Source organism: Centruroides sculpturatus, unplaced genomic scaffold, assembly GCF_000671375.1.
Source record: "Centruroides sculpturatus isolate CEXI.00-Female unplaced genomic scaffold, Cexi_2.0 scaffold880, whole genome shotgun sequence".
Lineage (NCBI taxonomy): Eukaryota > Metazoa > Arthropoda > Arachnida > Scorpiones > Buthidae > Centruroides > Centruroides sculpturatus.
Window position 1 is genome coordinate 284,216 of NW_019385193.1, and position 23,107 is coordinate 307,322.

The window sequence follows — 23,107 nt, forward strand, 5'->3', positions numbered from 1 at the left end:
CAATTTCGAAGCACAAGATGATAACCAGATACTTCTGTAATTACCAGGAACATCCATCCTACCATTCTTATAAATCGGAATTAAAATACTCGTCTTCCAAGACTCCGGTATTATCCCAGTATCAAAAATCTTTGAGAAAAGACGAGTATTTTAACGGCTCAACGGCTCAAAATTCCATTGGGATCCCATCAAAACCTGAGGTCTTATTTGGCTTGTACCTCCTTAAAGCAACATTAAGCTCATTTATAGAAAATTCATGGTCCAAAAGTTTATCATACCAATTCCTACAATAATTAAAAATCGAAATATCCACAAAATAAGAATCCAAGGAACCAAATAAATTTAAAAAGTGATAAAACCAATTATCAATACAAATAAAGCTGAAATTACGAGACTGAGCCTGCTTAACATGACGGAAATAATTCCAAAAAAGTATATTATCTTTCCTAAAACAATTCTGTATTTTACTAGCGAATGATTTTTTTTTCGCAATGCAAAACCGCTTCACCAAACTTCGTAACATAACAAAGCGCATCATTAGAATCATTACTCTTCCTAAAAGATCTTTAGGCTCTATTTCTAGCACTAATTAGCATCCTACAGTCCGAATCAAACCACGAGAAAGAATTCTCATGTCTCCTAATATTAAATCCTCTCTTACACACTAAAAAGACAAGTACTCAGGTCTTCCATTGAATCAAACTTATTCAAAATGCATATTTCCTCCAAAACCAACCTTAATTCGTTCTTTCTGGATTTATCCCAATACAGTCTATTAATCCTCTGTCACTTCTCGAAAGAGACCGATCTATCATTGCCACAAGCCAGTCCTAAAATCAGTGGGTTATGGACAGAATCCAAAAACTGATTCACCTGAAGATAGAGAACATCTTTTCAAGTTAACGGAGAAACTATAACCAAATCAATAACAGAACAACTATTACTAGAGTTAAAAGAATATTCACCCGCTTCATCTCCTAAACATCTCCCATTAACAATAATCATATTTAAATCATCACATAAATTAAGCAACTTTCTATTTATTACTTTGACACTGTGATATCCACAGTGTCAAAGTAATAAAAGACATTTACATAGACGACATTCACATATGATTTAATTATAACATTTGTGAAATTTAACATATTAATACATAATGTGCGATTGTATTCTTTCTTTAGAAGCGTATTTTACATAAAGTACTTACGTACTTTAAACTTTTCACTTCACATTTCGTTTGAATAACATCAATAACATCTTCGTATAAAAGGCATGTCATGCATATTACGATTTGTGAGTTTCGAAAAGAGTATAACGCCGTACAACCATTTAAAAAATCCGGCAACGAGTTGCTTAACTTTCTCGGAAACATTTAGAACTGCGAGTTTGACGCCATCTGTTATGATATTTTATTTAAAAAAACATTTCATATAACTGACAAAAAGCATAACTTTGAGGGCAGGATTAGATTTTATAACAAGTTGTAAATGATAATAAGAAATAAAATCGTTATTAAATCCTACCCTACTAGAGATACTCAAGACCACCATTATTTATCTGCCCCTTACTTTTAATCACCACAACTTAATAGCATCAATTCCCCTTATAAACAAATCTTCCTACAAAATTTCAGTTATTCTTCAATAAAAACTACAGGAGTTATTAAACTTCAAACAAGGTGAGCAAAATTTGGTGGGGGAGGGGTTTCGACTGATAGCCATACATTTGCTTTGTTACATACCGGGTGTTTCCTTTCCTCAAAAGTTAGTATCCGCTGCTGCTTTCTTGGGGTGGAGAGGGGCCAACTTTGTAAATTCAAATGGAAATACGGGATTAAATTTCCCTGACCAAATAGGCAAGTGTTTATTTTAGATATTTTTTCTTGTGATGCGAATTCCTCGAGGTATTTCACAGTGTTAAGTTAAATTAAACATCCTGTATGACAGTCGGGAAGAAAAAGTTGTAATGTGTATGAATAACATGCTTCTAAATTTCGTACGTATAACAGTGTTTAACTATATAGTTTTATGATAAAACATTCAAAATTTTACACATGATATATCAATTTTATGAAAAAATAATATAACTAAACATTTCTTTCATGAATTCTAATCATTATTATGCCTTATTAAATGTTTATTTTGATTTTATGTAATGTAAATACGAATAATAGACCAACACAGAAAATAATGTGAGAGATATTGTAATTTTGTGGATGTGGATTTGAATGCATTAAACGTAATTGAAAACGAAAAGTTTGGACGATAAACAAAGAGGCTAATACTCCCGAAAAGACTATACGAAAAACTGTTCTAAAATCTATTTTATAACTTTCTTGTGAGAAATCTGTGTTTTGATTGTAGAAACGTGTATCAGTCTGAAAGTATTTTCTTTTTTTTTTTCATTGTATGATCATCATTTCCCATTACGGGGATCAGTCATCCTTGTCCCGCCATTGGCACCACAAGGAAAACGTTGCTTTATTGACATTTAAAATATTATAACATACAACTTTTTGCAAACAACAGTTAAGATTAAATAACATTAAAATAAATCACGCGTTCTCGTCATACTTGTACAAGATTAGCAGGTGACTTACCAGCAGATAGGTAGGAAGTTGGTTTGTCTCCCTCCTTTACATAAGTACCCTTCTCGCAAAGGTCTGAAATTTTTTAGCCAGGTTTCTGTTACGGATTAAATGGTAAAGTTCCAAGTCTTGGAAACTTGTATTTTGTTCATGCAGAAGCTTCAACTCCAATCTCTCTCTTTCATATTTATAACAGTTCAAGAGTTCTCTCTGATCTAAAGAATTGTTTTATTTTACAGTATATTCTTTACCATAATTTCTGCGAAAAGAAAACTCTACCATCTTCTGCGATATAAAATCGATACATAAATTGCACGCTATTATTATATGCATTAACTATATTATAGTAAACAAGAATAATAAAGGCTCTTGCAATTAATTTATGTAAACATTGACTAATAGGAAAATGATTTATCTAAATCTTAATTTGTTCAAACTGATGTTTCTAAAAATAATCTGAAATCGTCAGTAAAATGTAAAACTTAACGGCATCATTACGGCATGACATCATGCTTTACGACATTTTTTCTAATTATTAATCAATTATTAATTACAATATTATAAATTTGTATATTATTTTAATATAAGTACATCAATTTATTATTTCGTGAGCATTATATAATTTAATTTCCAGCACTCTTCAATCTAACAATCTTATCTGTGCGAGTAAAATAGAACAATAGATTGATACTTATATAAGATAAAAATGAGAATCAATGTAGAACAGTAGACTGATTGAAAAGCTGACACTAAATCTACTGTTCTACATTGAAGTTACTGCAGTCTACAATCCATCCTTTGACTTGCAGATAATTTTGATTAATTATTCTTAATTCGATTATCATATTTATATTAACAGTTGAAATTAATAAATATAATAAGAATGTTTTCAAGACGTAAGGTTTTAAGTTTGAAGGAGATATGTGTGCCCTGTTTACTATCTTCGTTTACGTCAGTCTCCATGGTGTACGGGTTAGACTTTTTTATGTCTTGCTCCTGTGACACGAAATCCAACGCTTACTTGCAGAAACTTATGAACTTTTATATTTCCGGTATTGAAATATATTGTTGGATGCATTCGTTTTTCCTTCTTTGTATGACAATTCCTTATATATCGGACAGAACGCTTTGTTATTTCTGGTATGCGGTCGTCAAGTATGACATATATTCCAGAGTTACCCGTGTCGTTATTGTCTTGACTGCGGCTGTAATATTCAGTATTGTCAAAGGAGTCAAATTGAGCCCGAAGATACAATTAAGAAAGTCGTATCGTTTTGCTACAGATAAATTATTTTCTACTATCGGCAATATACTGTTTTATACAGTAATTATTTCTGTGGGTTTTACAGTATTGACTGTTTTTTCAGAAGTTTGTTTATTGTATGCACATTTGGAAAAGGTAAAGTCTTATATGTATGAGCTACTTTTCTGCTGCATCGAAGATGGTACGGCTGCTACTTTTATTGTTGGTGGAGTAATATACTGTTCTCTGTTCATTGTCTTGCTTATGCATACTTTAATGAAAGCATTTGAAAAAGTCTCACAAGATTTGTATCTATTAAAAAAAACAGTCCAAACTTGAAGTCTGAATTGGAAGAAATTATAATACAACATGACGAACTTTGGAATTTTACAAATCAACTCAATGGATTATTAATTTACGTATTGACAACTTTATACGGCACTTTCTTAATAGAAACAAGTCTATTTTATTTTGTTTTCAGTTATACATTAAGTGATTTTGGGTATAGAATTATATGTTTTACATTCTGTTCCGGTTTCACGATCTACTGTACCGTTTTTGGATGTTTGCTTTTTGTTTTCACATCTACTGTAATGTATTTTTGCCAAAAGTACGAAAATTTGTAATATTTTAAGGTTTGCTATAATATGTAACATTTCTCATTTCAAATGCCAACATCTTTTCAAAACATAAGAAGATTCGCTGACTGTGATTTAGGATTGGAACAAAAGTTGAAGGTTCTTTGTTTTAAATGTGTTACTTTACTTCTAAAACAATTATTATATTTATGTATAAATTATGATATAATAATAGACGTGAATTCCTTCGTAGATTCTGAATTTTATAAAGAGATTTGGTAAAGAATCGCTATGTTTGACATTTAGAGATTACCTCAAAATTACTAAAAAGTTCCCAGTAAAAGTAAGTTATGCAAGATGGTTTTGTAATATAATCAATAAAGTAATTTTAATGCTAAACCATAATCTTTATTTTTTAACATTCCAGATGGGAAGTTCTCTGTATTCTATATTTACTGGTCTCTTGAACACAAAGAAAGCCACAATATATAATAGTTAATGAGTTTAGAAAATTTCGCACATACAAGTTAGTATTTATCATGGATATCTTGCAACTAAAAACAAAACGTAAGATTATTATACAAAGCATAACAACACAGTATAACTTTGCCTTTGGTAGTGAAGGTCAAAATGCAACTACAGTAGAGCGTCGTTTATCCGAATTAATTGGAGACGGGGTTGTTCGGATAACTTATTTTTCGGATAACCGATTACGTACGAAAAAATATCCCATGTTAAAATTTTTCTCCGTTGCGTGTCGCTTCGCGTTGAATTTTCGTCGATGTTAAGCCTAATGTAAACTTTTTAAAATAATAATCGTGGCTACTGTATCGTAAAAAATTATTTCTTTATTTTTTACAAAATATATTGAAAAATATAAAAACAAAAAAATTATACTTTAGAAGTTAATCTAGTATCAAAAACGTTCGATTCAGCACAACACAGTTTTCAGAATAACACCACACAAAAGTGCCTGTGCTGCCACCTAAAACACACATCAACAAAAAAAATATTGGAGTAGCCCAAGATATAGCCAAAGATTGCAGTGCCACAGCACTAGTGAAAATTTAAATTTGCCGACTGGAAGCTTTCGGATAAACGACGTTTCGGATAACCGACTTTCGGATAAACGACGCTCTACTGTATTGCTATTCTTAGCACAAGAATCATTTTATTAGACGATAAGTGAAAAGAGTATCTTCATATAAGTAACAATATAATCATGTATGATACAGATGGACAATCAGTAGTTCAAGAAAAAGATTGTGAAGAAGTAGTGGAAAGATATATTGAAGTACGATTTAAATTATCAGCATTAATCGACGAAAAGGCACCAATAACAGAGACGTCAACATAAGCATCACCTGACAGTCGAATTCATTATTTGAAGGGCAAGCTGATAAAGTATGGATAAAGTATGAATGATAAAATATGGTTTTAAAGCTAAAATATCCACAAAAAATTCCAAGCACACCTTACAGTACGAGGTATAAGCTATCTGAACGTCACGACACCAACAGCATCTCGTGCTAAAAACCAAAACTACTGCTACGGAATCGTTCTGTAATTCGCCGCCAGTCTTGTATATATAGAAAATATAAATTCAAGTGAAAGTGAAACTCATGGATGAGCCTCTCATGCCTGCGGAGATCCATCGCCTTGCGAGCGATCGGATATGAAACATACTAAAGGATGTTCGGTCGGAGAAACATAGGAACAAGGGGAGAGACCACCTCCGGCCTTTTGTCCCCTGGCCGTACAAGTTAGCGTCGACTCGGAGGGCGGAGACGATGCTGGCCCGCCTTCAGACAGAAATGGCTCCTTTAAACGCGTTCCTACACTCGCGCGGCTTGATTACTCCCAACCCCAGCTGTCCTCATTGTGGGGAAGCAGAGACACCGAGTCATTTTTGGTTATATTGTTCGAACTATGCGGAAGCCCGACGAGGGCTGGGTCGTAGTCTGGCAGTGGATATCAACTTATTACGAATTCTATCCCCAATTTCTTGTCCAAAAGCGAATATTCATCCTAGGAAACTCTCCAACGATAAATTCTACGAACAGGCCGATTTATTTAAGTATAGGGCGACGCCAGTCGGATAAAAAGCGAACTAGGGCCATAATTTCTATATAACCCGGAGGAACAGAAGTGAAGTGAAAGTGAATACAAATAATTTATTATCAGAAAAATTATTTTTAGAAAATAATAATTTCTTGGCTTATCCGTTCTTTTTAAAGCAGACTTTATTTATTTGGTTTTTCAGATTTTCTTAATTTTATTTTTAAATTCGATGAAGGTAATTTTGTTTTTATCCTTAAGGGGGCGCGTATAATTCTAAAGGGCTGGAATTCGTGTGTTCCGAATGGTAAGTCCGTTTTCTTCCAACGATTTGAAAAATATTTGAATACTTTAAACATTTTGCGAGATTAATAATACATTATTATTTAAGATTCACATCAATAAAGTAACTTAGAGCTTGTTGATTAACAATAATTCTATTTAGCAAAATGAAAAACTCGAAATCGTTTTAGCCTAATTTAATTACAATTAAACATAATTCACCAATTCGATCGCCGAATTACATAACATTTACTCAATTATAACACGAAATTTTTATGCAGAAGTCAGATAAAAACCAATATTAATTAAATGCTAAATTATGATTATTTATTTGTATGGACATTTTGAACCCGTTATTGGTATTTAAATCCTTCGTTATGATCGAGAATATTGTAAAATTTTCTTATTTGGCTGCAATTTGAAAATATTGTAAACTATCGTCTTTTGCTTCTAGCCCAAATCTTATATAAATTCCCACTGTCGTTTGACTGTCTTTTCTTAATCTCGAGAAGGAAGTTAGACAGAATGGTCCTGCAACTACACAGGCGGGAGGCCTCGAATAACTGTATATGAACTTCTGATGCAAATTGAAAGTCACGTTGTTTTAATTCATAAGTTTCTTCCGTAAGGTGTTAGATAGACGATCGCCCGACTCTTGAGCAATAGGTAATAGGTGGAGAGCACATATTTGAAATTAAATACAGTGGTACCTCAAGATACGAAATTAATCCGTTCCGAAACTGAGATCGTATCATGAAAATGTCGTAAGGTGAATCAACTTTTCCCATACGATTACATGTTAAACCAAATAATTCGTTCCAACGCGAAAAACATACTCAAATTAAAGCCAAGTAATACATTAAAAAAATAACTGTAGTAAGGAAAACAAATGAAAAATGCGAACTAATGTAACGTCGTATGGTGAGTTTTTGTTCGTATCGTGGAGCAAAAATATGTTCGAATTTCATGTCGTATCCTGAAAATTTCGTATGCTGGGGCGTTCGTATCCTGAGCAACCACTGTAAATTTAAAAAATAAGATCAAAAATTGCAGCCCGGCATCGTGACAATGTCACAATAAATAATTATTCGTTAGAATATTAATCTTATATTTAAAAGAGAAGAATAAATCGACAAAAAACGGCGTTAATTAAAGAATTTTTAATTCCTTCCAAGCTCTTTCGACATTTCTATAATTATCGTCTTCAGGCAATAACTCAATTCGAATGCTTTTTTAGAACAAATTTAAAGTACAGAAACGAAACGTTATTAAACGAACGGAATACAGAACTTAGAACATAAAATTTAAAAACATTTTCAAAAATATCACGCAGTGTCTACGCGTGTGCGCTTTGAGATGTGGAAAGAAACACATAAAAAGGTGTAGGAAAAGTGGAGATAACTGGCTAGTTAGTATTATGTATTCACTTGTACAAATATATCTAAATGTCAGGATACTCGAGAATGGGGAGTTCCACGTGGATAATAACATAATGGAGAGTGACTCCACTAAGAACCTTTCACCGTAGCTCCTCAGTAAGACATTTTGGACAATTTGGTGTCATACCGTCCCACCGCCAGACAATGTTGATGTTCAGCAAATCGACAAGACAGCACCCCTATGTAGTAAGGGCTACCACCAGAATCTAATATTTCTATTGTAAAAATAAAAGTGAGCGTAGAGAAATATATACAACAAGATTTAATTTATTTTATAAAACATTTATTACTGCTTTGATACTCTTACTAATGTCAACTCATTAAAAAGGGTTAATAAGGCAGAAATTAGTGAAAATTTTTATCGGCATTACAAATGGATTTAAACAATTAAGAAATGTTTTTTGAAAAATTTCTAAAAATCCAGGATGAAATATATTTTAAAAAATTACTATAAATACAATTAAAAATTTGATGTGTTCGCACATCCTTTACAATCATAGGAACATAATTACGTATAGCAGGATAGACTTTTATTTCCAGATTCTTCCCTGCTTACTAATACATAAATTCATTAAAAGTTTTTTTTTAAATAAGAAATGTAGTGATATAAAAACTGATTAATTATAACAATAATAAACATTACATCGTCCAATAATGTTTCTGTTACTTTTTCGCTTTACGACTTGAACTAAACGTCTTCTAATATTTATAATCTTAGAGAGTGAGAGAGTGGAAGACTTCTAAAGAAGTAATGTTGCGAGATATAGAAAATTGAGATTGCGAAAAGACGTCTCGCTGATGCTAACAAGAAACTAAAACATAATTACAATATGACTTTAAATAAACTTAATAAATCTAGAAAGGAAGTACTCAAATTTAATCAGTTTTACTGTGGATTGAGTGAGTTAAACCCAACAGTACTAGTAGGTAAAAGATTGTAAGATGTTAGAATGATCGAAGAAACGATTAGCTCCTTCGATAAAGTTTATGGACCTGCTCCTAAGTAAAAAATTTATTTTCATATGACGTTTAAGGAATAAAAATTTGGTTGCTGATATCTCAGTTTTAAAAAATTACGAGTCAATATAAAATAGATTTAAGTTTATTAAAATTCTTATTGTAATGAAATTTTTCTTGTATTTGATAGTTGAATATGCAATATGCATGGTTAATTTACTGGATATTTTTATCAGCATATGCTTAAAATGACCATTTTTATAAAGAAACATGTTCTCTAATAAATACTACAGGTTGGCCTCCTACAATGCGGTTCCTTTACAACGCGTTTTCGCTCCAACACGGTTGGAAAAATGCGGAAATTTTCTTACAACACGGTACTTTTACAATGCGGTTTACGGTATTTAGAAAGGAATTATCTTTACATAACAGAAAAATCGCAACGGATCACGTGATACGAGCCGCAGTTCAGTATACTGAGCTAAAAGTCTTTGAAAACAGCTGTTTGTGAACGTTGGCATGTTATTCTCTTGAAAGTTTCAGGGAAAGACCAGTATCTAGACAGATGTGCATCAGTTACTGTAAATACTCAAATATATCACTAAATTTTCCATCATTTATACTCGTTCAATAAGTGAGGACCGCAAAAATGGTCGAAAATACAGTATAAACTTCTATTGGGTGTATATTTTTAACAACATAGTGAAAGGAAGTTATTTTTTGCGATTTTTACTGTCCACAAAACTCATTGAAAAATTTTAACATTGAACAGAAACGTACTCGGCAAAATAATTATTCTCCCTTGGCAAAATATTAACCTTATTTTTTGCCAAGGGAGTTTTATTAAAAAACTAACGTTTTCGATCTACTCCATAGATCATCCTCAGGTTTAAACATTCGAATTTGGACTAACAAAAAATAGAACACCAAATTCAAATTCAAAGAGATAAATACCGATAACGTAGCAACTATTTAAAATAAAAGTTAAAGCGTAAAAATACATAAATGTAAAAATAAATAACATACAACAATTAAATATTATTATTATAAGCCACTATCCTTTAACCAATAAAAATCATAATGGTTCCCATAACGCAGTTGCGGATAAGGCGCAATTCAAGAGCTACCTGTAAGTTTTTTAAGTTTTTGAACGGCGTACTTCCATGCTGAGTGTAGGCCCTCCGCATCTCTGGCGTTTATGCATTTTTCAACTAGCTTGTTCCAATATATTTCCATTTTTTCAGCAGTTTTCGCTAAAGTTGGGGAGTGCACTTGCTTGATGACTTCCGCATCCTCCCATCTAACTACGGATCCTTGGGCCTGAGCCATCTGGGCCAGAACTGTTGCGTTAGAACTTTTTCTAATATCGTATTTATGCTCTTTGACCCTTATTCCTAGGTTTCTCGTTGTAACTCCTATGTGCTCTTTTTCTATTCATAACTGCTGGTTTTCGTACGGGATCCTATAAACTCCTGCTTTATCTTCCTTTTTGATATCCCATTTATCATTTCTTAGAATCTTGTACAGATTCGGAGCTGGTTTTACGATCAACGTTGATCCTTTACTGTCCGCAATCTCCTTCATGATGGTTCTTACATCTTTGTTGAATGTACACTTTGTGTATTTACTAGGTTCTTGTTTTAAGGCTTTTGTATCGCCTATCTCAAATTTTCTAATAATGCCAGCGATTATGTTTTTCCTGTATCCCAAGGTTTCTGCTATCTGCATAATTATTTTCATTTCTTTATTTCTGTCCATAATGTTATGGCAATATAGAAAAGCACTTCTAACTAAGGCACGAAAAGCTGCTAATTTATAACGAAATGGATCATTGGACTGCGCAAGAATGTAGAGTGGGCTATGCGTTTGTTTAGTATAAACACTAGTAGATAAATTCCGTTTCTTAAAGATGATATTGATATCCAAGAAGTGTATCACTACGGAACTTTTTTGCTCTAGCTTCAGGTTCAGGCCATCTTTGTTATAGTTGATTCTTTCTATAAAATTACTGATTATTTTTCCATAGTATAAAGATATCGTCGACATATCTCTTGAAGTAAACAATATCATTTCTGAAGCTATGCACAACCTTTTCCTCTATTTTTCTTACCGCCAATTCGCATAGAAGTCCCGATATTGGGCTTCCCATAGGAACTCCCCTGTTTTGTTTGTACGTTTGTCTATTTTAAATTTGACTCGATATTAAAATTTGGATAAGGGGTGATACCTAGATCGGTAAAATACGCGAATTTCTTCCTACAACTTCAGTTGTTGTTCGGGGTACAGTTAAGGTTTTAACGAAGTTCAAGCGAATACATAATTAGCAAAAAAGTTGAAATAAAGTGATTAAACAAAAATTATTACAAATATCGAAAAATAACAGTTCACAAATGCATATATAGAGATATTTTTTGAAGGGGGAAATGGTCTTCACAATTTGAAATCGATCGAACACACACACAGTGCTCGAATGCTCGTGTAAACGCGCGCCATCTATCGTAGGATAAATGCCAGAAAGCTTCGCGGGAGTGTATTAAAAATCTTCCCAAAGCTTCATGGCAATCGTACTACGCCAGAAACTTTCACGGCAGAAACTTTCACATATTAAACAACTTCTCAAAGTTTCACGGCAATCGGATAAACGGTGTGGAAATGCATGAAGGACACACACACACACATACATTCATTTTTATATATATAGATTATTAGATACATTAAAGATGATCTATGTTACACAAAAAGTCTTCTTTTTTACCATCCAAATGTTATGTCTTTATATATTGTACATCTACTAACTTTCTAAAAATATTTTAAACTGAAAACGGATAAAATCCACATCCAAAAAAAAAGTCAATTATGCCGATCATATATAAATTACATTTTGTCGACGAAAAAAAACCGGTATAAATACAGTTTTTAGGTGTATCAGTTTGAACAATTTGTTAAATCCATAAAAAAATTAAAAAAATGTAATACGAAATTAATAGAAATAAAACTTCATTTTTTTCAACAATAGAAAGTTTATTGTTACACTGTTTGACAATACTTCTTTAACTCCATTGTTAAAAAAGTGCATTGTTGACTTTTCTGAGCTGAGTTTTCAGTCGACGGTCTTTCATTTTAAATCTTTCTAATACAACCGACAAACCGATTGCAATAAATATTCAACATTGCAATCCTTCTAGAATGCACAACGTNAATTATTATATTTATGTATAAATTATGATATAATAATAGACGTGAATTCCTTCGTAGATTCTGAATTTTATAAAGAGATTTGGTAAAGAATCGCTATGTTTGACATTTAGAGATTACCTCAAAATTACTAAAAAGTTCCCAGTAAAAGTAAGTTATGCAAGATGGTTTTGTAATATAATCAATAAAGTAATTTTAATGCTAAACCATAATCTTTATTTTTTAACATTCCAGATGGGAAGTTCTCTGTATTCTATATTTACTGGTCTCTTGAACACAAAGAAAGCCACAATATATAATAGTTAATGAGTTTAGAAAATTTCGCACATACAAGTTAGTATTTATCATGGATATCTTGCAACTAAAAACAAAACGTAAGATTATTATACAAAGCATAACAACACAGTATAACTTTGCCTTTGGTAGTGAAGGTCAAAATGCAACTACAGTAGAGCGTCGTTTATCCGAATTAATTGGAGACGGGGTTGTTCGGATAACTTATTTTTCGGATAACCGATTACGTACGAAAAAATATCCCATGTTAAAATTTTTCTCCGTTGCGTGTCGCTTCGCGTTGAATTTTCGNTTAAAAAAAATTTAGAAAATGGACACTTCGATAAATTTTGATACTAAAATGATAATAACCTGGCAATCATTTGCAATTTGTTAACATTCTTGATATATCGTCAGTCTCTCATTACTGTATTTATTACACAAATCACATTAATCGATCTTTTGTAAGCGATTTTATCGTCCTACTGAGTTAAGGACATAAAACAATATTCTAGCACATCTTAACGAATTGACAAAATCTTACAACTTTCTCTTCACGAAAACTGCGATTAGAATGACAGATCTAGGGTATGCAGTTTAACGACCTGTTTGCTTTTTTATTCAGATATAGTAACAGTAACAGTAACAGTAAGTTATTGGTTTGAAAAAGAAACGAGCAATTATTTATTGTGACAATGCCTGGTTGCAAATTTTAGTCATATTTTTATTTTACTTAATTTAAAATATATGTTCTCCATCTCAAATTAGTAGTGGCTGGTCCCAGTTCTGTACATCATGTTTCCTTTAGTAATGGAGTTGTGCCAGATCTAATATCTTTCGAGAGAAAATATATCAATTGAAATTACCTGATTCCAGTTGGCATCGAAAGCTCCAATATAGTTAAACAGAGCCTCCTGCCTCTAAGAATTCCAATTCTGGTCGCGAGTTTTAAATGGATATTCTGCAAAAAGAGGAAGGTATCTTTGAACAAAAATTCGATAAAAGTATAGAGAAAGGTATAGGGGAAAAATCGAACTGGCAAAAAACCTACCTAAAGCTGGCTTTAAGTAGGTTTTTTGCCGTAGATAGTTGTAGTATAGCTACAACTGTCTATCACCGCTCTCGAGATAAAGGAAAGAGAGAGAGAGAAACACAGACAGCGACAGTGAGAATTTATAGGGGTACAATTTTTTTTAAAATTGCAGTACAATCACATATTTGTAGGTGACTGCATATTATTTTAAAGTAAAACTACGTGCTTTTATCAAGGTTATTTGGCAAAAATCTGATCTTATCTGATAAAGTAACATTGAAATATTTTTTATATAAACAACACTTTTGCAATTACTCTTCGACCTACTTAAGCAACACGAACGTTATAAATTAATTTATAATAACTGATTTTTCTTATCACTTAAATAAACTTCACAAATATAGTTAAACGGAGCCTCCTGCCCCTGAGAATTTTAAATCTGGTCGCGAGTTCTACCTATCTATCACCGCTCTCGAGATGACGAAAAGAGAGAGAGAGAAACACAAAGGACACTGAGAATTTATAGGGCTTCAATTTTTTAAAAATTGCAGTAAAATGACATATCTGAAGCGGGAAGTGGCTACATATTTTTTAAAGTAAAACTACGTATTTTTATCGAGATTATTTGGCAAGAAAACTGATCTTATCAGATAAAGAAACATTGAAAGATTTTTTATATAAACAACGCTTTTACAATTAATCTTTGTCCTATTTCAGCAACTCAAACTTTATAAATTATAAATTATAAATTATTATAAAATGACAAAAAGTTCGTTTTCACAGTATAGTTGAAAATTATAAAAAAATAATTTTGATTTTACTCGAGATATGACACACAATCTTTATCATATATTTAATGAATTAAATAGAAATTATGTAAATAGTAATTTATTTGCAGCATAGTTTCACTAAATTTTGATTATTTCTACATAAATATAATACCGAATTGAAGTAATTGCTCGCTAGCTTTTTTTATTATATAAAATAATTAACTGTAATATATTTATCAATTTTCATACAATCCATCGTTTTAAATGAAGTGTAATATTTTTATTGTAATATATATTAAGTTGTAATATACAGTGTAGTAGAAGCATTTTATATTTTTAGTATAACATAAAGTGTAAAATATTTCTATTATATTAGTAACGTTCCACTTTCTTGATATCGCAATTAAACTGTTTATTATTTCAAGGTTTTTTGAATATAAATAACTGAATAAACCTTTACACTTTAATATGCTAATAATTTTTGTGTGGTAGATGTATAGACTTTTTAAGTAATACTGCACACTCAGTTTATAGCTCATCTCAGATGCGAGATATTAATACAAAATGGAGAGGAAACAGAAGAGTAACCCATTCGATTCAGCTGGTGTTTTCTCTCGTGCGTTTTTTTGGTATGTAAAATTATTTAAACGTTTTAATAATTGTTTAATAAACTCTTTAGTAATATGACTTTAGTTTTGAGTTAAAGATGCAATTTTTTTCAAAAATAAAGCAAAAGAAAAGTATAGGAATCGGTCAAAAATGATTCCCCTTAATATTTTTACATTTTTTGGACTCAGGACAACTTTAAACGTCGAAAAATGCAAAAAACTTGGAGCGTTTATTTTGTATGTATGGATGTTAGTGTATATGTATGTGCGTGGCACGACTTTGTTCGCCGTGTTTGGAGCATATTTACTTGTGTGCTTTTTGTCAAAAATTTTTTAGATTTCTCAAGGAGATATCATTATTAAGGTAATAAATGCTATTAAATTGTGGTTATTAATAGTCAAGGGAGACATAAGGGGGATTGTGTGACATATCTCGAGTAAAATCAAAATTATTTTTTTATAATTTTCAACAATACCGTGAAAACGAACTTTTTGTCATTTTATAATAACTACAGTATAAATAGGTGTTTTTATAAAATACAATTTCATAACAGATGACGCCATGAAATGTTGTCGGGAGAGTTAAGCAACTGTTTGCTGCATTTGTGTAATGTCATTAGTTTTTATAGGTACAGTAGAGCCTCGATTATCCGATCCCCGATTAATCGACACCTCGGTTAACCGACCTAGTCGGTAAATTTCAAATGTCAGCTAGTTATGTTGCGCTACAATATTTGGCTATGTTTTGGCTACATTAATATTATTTTTACGTGTTTTAGCTGGCAACACTGGTCGACCATGAAAGGGAGCCACTATTTAAACGAGGCTTAATTTTTTAATTTTTAACGATACAATAGCGACGATTATTATTTTAAAAAATTTTTGTTAGGGTTAACATCGATGAAACTTCAACGCGAAGTAGGTTAATAGCGATATACTAATATACTAATATACTAATTACATGGGATATAATAATATACTACACTAATAATGGATTTTTTTATACTTTTCGGTTATCCAACTTTTCAATTATTCGACCAACCTTAATCCCCAATTGAGTCGGATAATCGAGGCTCTACTGTATGTGCATAAATTTACTATAATTTTTGTATTTAAGTGTTTTAATGTTACCGAACTGGAGAATCAACAGCAAAACCTGCTACTTGCAGGAAATTGCGAAATTTATATATTCATAAGGAATTGATGTGTAGTTGACAAAACTTTGATATATATAAGTTATAAATATTTTTTCAGTCAAACAATTATGCATTGTTATACTGTAGTAGATATTGAATTAGTTTATATTCTATTCCCATATGTTATTCAAAATATATTTCGAAAGTCAACTTTATCATTTATTTCTCCGTAATATCTTATACAGTATAAGTATTCATGCAGTAGAAAGATGGAAGTTTCTATAAGAAATTTAAGTTAAGATAAATTATTATTCCTTGCATAATTATACTGTTATTGTCACTAAGTTTAATCATTTTTTCTGGAAACTAACAAAGCTATTATCTATAATTTAGGTAATAGCTGGCTATCATACAATAAAATATATTTTTGCAATGTAATGAAAATTTGTCATTAACACTTTGATGCATGTATGTATCAGGACAAAAATTTTAATATGCGATCTTACGAATAGCGAACGACGATTTACGCATATTAATAATATTTCACACCTACATTTATAACGCAATTTACTAAAAGAATGATTGGTAAAACTGAAAAATGGGTTTTAAAAATAAAACAAATTTATCGTTTTTTTGAGTTATACGAAATTAATATATTAATATAATATATACATTTAAAAGAAGAGAAAATATTTAACGCTAGAAAAATTTATTTAATATACGTTTTGAATTTGTCACAATAAGAATTCACTTGTTGACAATATACGTTGGATAATTTAAATATCGCTTATATTTTACAACCCTTCAACCATGATTTAAAATAAGGAATAAAATATTTTGTTGATATTAAGTTAAAGTTGTTTATATATAAGCAGATTAAATTTGTCTTCATAGTTCTTGTTATTCTTCTAGTAGTTGTACTTCTATCCACATACAGACTGTTTCTCTATTTTTTTTGTACATATATATAATATGAAATGTAATTATACAGTACTGATATATAATGTTGGAAAAGCATTACAGTGGATCAAGGAGTCAATAGATAACAGTGGATGTAATAATAAAATTACATCATCAATTTTGGAGTTTATTTGTTTGCTTGAAATATTTGATTAATAATGTCGGGATGGAATCGCCCGTTACACGATTTCCCGCGCTTTTCCATCTTAGACGAACCACGGTTGTCGACATAGAAAGGGCAATCTGACAAATTTTGGAAACTCGACCACGGATTGGTTGAGAGACATTGCACCATCAGCAGACGTCTTGTAGCGCTACTAAGCGCTGATTGGTGAAATCTAGGATTTGGGTCCCGGGACGTCTTGTGTCTCGAAGTCCCGGAACTTTTTCTAAATTTTGGTTTTCTCTATGCTCTTAGCGAGTTAAAAAATATTCGAAAAGAGCAAATATTAAAAAACTGTCAAGATTTAAGCTCAGTCTTACAAGTGGGTAAGAGCAGTGACTTCCAACCTTACGAATTATATGAAGAATTACAAACAATGATTCCGAATTTATCCAACTTCATTAAAAATGTGAAACAGTTGCTCCAATACATAACAGAAAATAACGAAAGAAATTTACCCAAATATTTCCATTGTCATTCGAAGTTTGTTAACAATACCGGTAAGTACGCCTACGCTGAAAGTTGCTTTTCAAAATTAAAACTAATAAATAATTATTTAAGAAATACAATGGGTCTGGAAAGACTTTCAGCTTTGGCAGTTTTATCTATTGAAGCCTATATAGTATATAAGCTGAATTACGATACAATTATTAAGGAGTTCAGTAAGGCTAAAAGCAGGAAATTTCTGTTTCTTTAAATTTTTAAAATTTTTATTCAAGTAATGTTAGTCAAAGAATATAGTTTGCATTTTTATGAATATAAATTTGACAGTTTCAACTGCTTTTTATTTTATAAAATCCGTCTTTTTGCGCCACCAGAGGGCCTCGCAAAATGTACCTTGCCCACATCAAATTTAGGTCTTGCTCCGCCACTGGTCACGTATCAACTAAAATGATGGAAATAAAGCCAAGTGTTTATTTATAACTCAAATGTGAGTTTGAAGTCCATTAAATTATCTTTTACAGGAAAATCATAACAGTAATTTTTTCCAATTAATTGTTTAGTAAGAAGTAAGCCAGTGATTGTTTCAGAGCTCAGTTTATTTCTTTGTTTCTTGTTTAACAGATTTATTTACAAAAATATTCTTTCTACATTAGCTGAAGAATGGGGCAGACACAAGATATTCTCAACAAAACCAGATAAAGTCTTTTCACTAAAGACTCTTACATTATATAAGAAATGAAGGTACAAAGAAATGTTTTATTGAGAATTTTTAGTTACATTGAAAAGAAAAATTTCTTTCTTAAATTATCATAAACTTTTCTGTAGATTTGGTGCTTCAATCGGTAGATCGGTCCCAAAATCCGTAGATTTACCGAAGATTTGGTAGATGTGGCAACATTGATTGTAGATTACACTGCCTTCTGTGCCTTGAAATAGATCTACAAATATCACCCAACTGATTAATTCGTAATTTTAAAACACACCTCTGTTTTAAGTTCTTGTGTTTGTACGAAGCTTTGGTTGTTGTACTTTTACATTTGTAAAAAACAAGTAGACAACATTCAATGTTAGGAAAGGCTTCTTTTTCTCCTGTGAATTGGTTTTTCTGGCATGCAAGTATTTAACCGATGCATTTATTGTGGCTATGTTTACCATTTAACAAAACAGTCATGGTCCCCCTATGAGTATGTTTGGACTTTATGTTATAGCATATTTAGCAGAAGTTTCCCATGCACATAGAACATGGGGACAAGATCGCCTATGAATTCAAAACTTGAAGGATTTCCTTCACGTTTTCTACAAGCATTAAAATTATAACAAATATTCTTTTGTTTTATTGTTCTCACCAATCTAAATTATACTGCTTCTTCCTCTGCCAATAGCTGATGCCACCATATAGACTACATGTTCCTACAGGAATTCATAAATTTATGATATTATTAATGCTTTTTTTTGTTTAATCAGCGTCAATCATGTTTTGTAAATGCACGCGTTGAGTGTCAAACATTCTTGAGCGTTCTCCTGCACTAGCATTATTTTTGCAGAAAGAACTCGTAGCAAGCGTCCTGGTTAACAGAAACATATTTCAATTTCGTTTCTAACACAGCATAAACTACCCATTGGCTGAGATTATTATATTTGTTGCATCCTTATAAGCGTTCAGATTTAAGGCATTTAATTTGAAACCATGTATATGTAAGTTCGCTGACTTCCTGGGGGGAATCGTTAATCCCGCGTCAGAATGATCTAGGGTCGAACGCGTGTGGGTGTGGCGCAGGAGACACAGATGACAAGAATCTCACAGAACCCGTTTATTTTAAACATAAATTTAAACTTACACCTAGGAACAAATATTGTCGAAATACAATCGACTGTTTGGACGTCGATAGCGTCGATGCTCCTGTAGCGGTTTATTGCTTAGTCGGCCTCGAGGCAGTGATGTTTTCTGGTTCGTGAGACTCCATTGGTCACGACAGCAGGATTTTGGTATCGGCACCAAGACGAAAAAGATTCTTCTCCAGTTTTTATTTGACTCAGCACTTCCGAATTTTCACACACTTTTGTCTTGGCTCGCCGAGTGTCGTGTCGAGTGCAGTCTTGCCGAGTGTCCTGTCGTGAGCCGTCTTGCCGAGTGTTCCCCCTTGTCCTTCAAGATCGGGGATTATATCAATCTCTGTTCTTGGCTTTGTTTTCTGATTGGCTCCCTCGTCTGTCTCTAAGCGAAAAACGACTCCTTTTCGAGTCACGAGAAAGATTCGCCTTGAAAAATCTACTTGACACCATCCGTAACTCTGGATGCAAAATGTTGATGGAAATTTGAAACTTGCGCTCATATTTTTCGCCATTGTTGTCTAGTCTGTGACGTTTTTGAAATTTAACGACACGACGCGATGTCCTTTTCGTCATTAATCTTTCCTCTTTTCAAAATTTCTATGGTCGAATTAAGTGCATATGAGCGACTTTTCAAAGGTCCATCTCTACTGGAGGTCGTTTGTTTACAATTATAAATTATTTAAAATTATCACGTTCTGTTTACATCAATAGCGTTTTTTTCTCTCTCGTCGTGGTTTCATATGACTAACACAACTAATTCGATCTTTGATCGGTTTTTAACAATAGACGATTTTTCTCCTTGTTTCGTTTTAATAAATTTCTAATAATTAAATATTTAATTTTAACTCATTTTTGGGGCTTCACATTAATAAAAATTTGAGCAATGATAACAGCTCAATTATATTTCTCACATCAGTTATAAAAAGAATAATGAATCACTGAATTGTTTTACACACACATTTAAATCCGTGAATGTTATTCACTAATTTATGNGTTTCGTTTTAATAAATTTCTAATAATAAATATTTAATTTCAACTCATTTTTGGGGCCTCACATATAAACCAGGAAGAATTTTTTTCTCAATTAATTATAAAATGAGAGAGATTAATGTGGAAGTAAATTGTAAATTTATATTTTTTTTGTGTCTTCATACTTACCATTTATACTTCTCTGTATACATTCTCTACTTGGGCCTTGTTTATTAATAGGACTTATTACACTGGCGATGTTTCTGATTAGCAAAGAGAAGAAATCTTAGTCAAAGATTAAAATAAAAAATTATTAGAGAGCATGCGGCCTTTTCTCGCTATGAAAACTTCAGCCACAAATCTATTTTATTAAAACACTTTAATTCACATCTTTACAAACGTATGAAACAATCATTATTTCTGCTAAAACAGTATTATTCAATAATAATTAATGTGGCAAATAAAGTTTTTGTTATAGAAATATGTATATTTTTTGGATAAACTTCTTTGATTCTAGAACATTTTTTTTAAAAATCAATTATTGATTTAGCCTTCCTTTATTCAGTTTCTAAAACAAATTAAAAAACTCACAGTTATAATTTTTGTGATGTCATGATATATCACGGCAGCACTACTTTACAACATTTTCTTGTAATGAAAACGGTCTCGCCCCTGGTTTATTTTTATTCACTATTGTGATTTTTTTTACTCTTTTCCCCGTGTACGTTATTCTTGATGTCATCGTTAAAGATTCGTGAAAATGGATAACTTCGATAAATGAAGATTTCAAAATAAAATTTTCATCTTAAGAAGTAAAGATTACTATAACTGTGAATGTTAGTATCGGCTGAAAATTTCACATTAATATAGCAGGTTTTGTATGCGCTATAAATTTACCTTATATCACTTAAGAAATGTTTGAAATATCTTTTCGAATGTAGTAGTTAGAAGCGTGGTGTGATATATCAAGGGTGGGCAAGCAAGAGTTTAGTGGGAGCCGAAATGTAAGTTTTGCAAAATGCATGGGAGCCGCAGTGCTGTACTTTTTTATTCTGTACCGCGGTTCTGTATTGCGATTTTATTATATAATATAAATATTATATAAAACGAATATTGAATTTTTTAAATATACATATTTTTACAAAATTGGGGAAATAAAGTTATAAAAATAATAACAAAAAGCAGAAATTAACACTTTCAGCAAGAGCCGCAGGTAACTCAAAAAGAGCCGCATTTGTTCATGGTGGTAATATATACAATAATTTTTCATTGTGTGTGTGTTTTTTTATTTTTATTACGCATACTGGACACACTCCTTGATGCAGGGAGATAAACCACCTCTCCCCCAAAAAACGAAACACTTAGATACAATGAACATACAAATCATTAGAAAATTATACATAATTTATATAAATAGCAATTTAGATATAAATTAAAGAATTAAAAATCAAATGTAATAATTACTTAAAGTTTAAAGTTAAAGCTAATAACACAATAATTTTTCATTGTGTGTTTTTGAAAATTTGCACTTCTTGCTTGAATATTGACAGTAATTGTTGATATCTATATATCTATACCTATATATATATATAAANTGTAAGGAGGGTTCATTTAAATGTAAAAAAATAGAGTCCATGATTTCATTTTTGATTAGAAGGGTTAACGTGACAATGTTTGCACCAGGGGTGGGCAAGCAAGAGTTCAGTGGGAGCCGAAATATAGGTTTTGCAAAATGCATGGAAGCCGCAGTTCTGTACTTTTCTATTCTGTACCACAGTTCTGTATCGTGGTTTTATTATATAATATAAATATTATATAAAACGAATATTGAATTTTTTAAATATACATATTTTTACAAAATTGGGGAAATAAAGTTATAAAAATAATAACAAAAAGCAGAAATTAACACTTTCAGCAAGAGCCGCAGGTAACTCAAAAAGAGCCGCATTTGTTCATGGTGGTAATATATACAATAATTTTTCATTGTGTGTGTGTTTTTTTATTTTTATTACGCATACTGGACACACTCCTTGATGCAGGGAGATAAACCACCTCTCCCCCAAAAAACGAAACACTTAGATACAATGAACATACAAATCATTAGAAAATTATACATAATTTATATAAATAGCAATTTAGATATAAATTAAAGAATTAAAAATCAAATGTAATAATTACTTAAAGTTTAAAGTTAAAGCTAATAACACAATAATTTTTCATTGTGTGTTTTTGAAAATTTGCACTTCTTGCTTGAATATTGACAGTAATTGTTGATATCTATATATCTATACCTATATATATATACATATGGACATGTATGTTACTATATTTCACTTTTCCAACAAAACTACACATCGCACGTGAATATTGTTTGTATATGGTAGTCGCCCCATGTCTCCATTCGTGCACTATGGTAGTTGTCTCTCGATAGCTATAAGGGTGCGGGAGATATGGGCTTGAAAGTGGTTAAAAGTGGCTTTCTATTTCGAATGTTTTGTTCGAATTTGTTCGAATTAAATTCTAACATAAAATTCGAATATTGGTTCGATTATAGAACGATTGTAAACGTTCCAGAAACG

General features: G+C 31.5%; 1 protein-coding gene across 1 annotated transcript in view; it reads left to right on the forward strand.

The window, feature by feature from the left end:
• The first annotated feature begins 14,850 nt into the window (after positions 1–14,850).
• Positions 14,851–23,107, forward strand: part of LOC111635975 (multidrug resistance-associated protein 4-like) — a 24,342-nt gene continuing 16,085 nt past the window's right edge. The window contains exon 1 of the mRNA XM_023381129.1: positions 14,851–15,044. Within this exon, the coding sequence (XP_023236897.1) occupies positions 14,980–15,044 (65 nt within the window). The 5' untranslated portion in view covers positions 14,851–14,979. The remainder of the gene's footprint in view (positions 15,045–23,107) is intronic.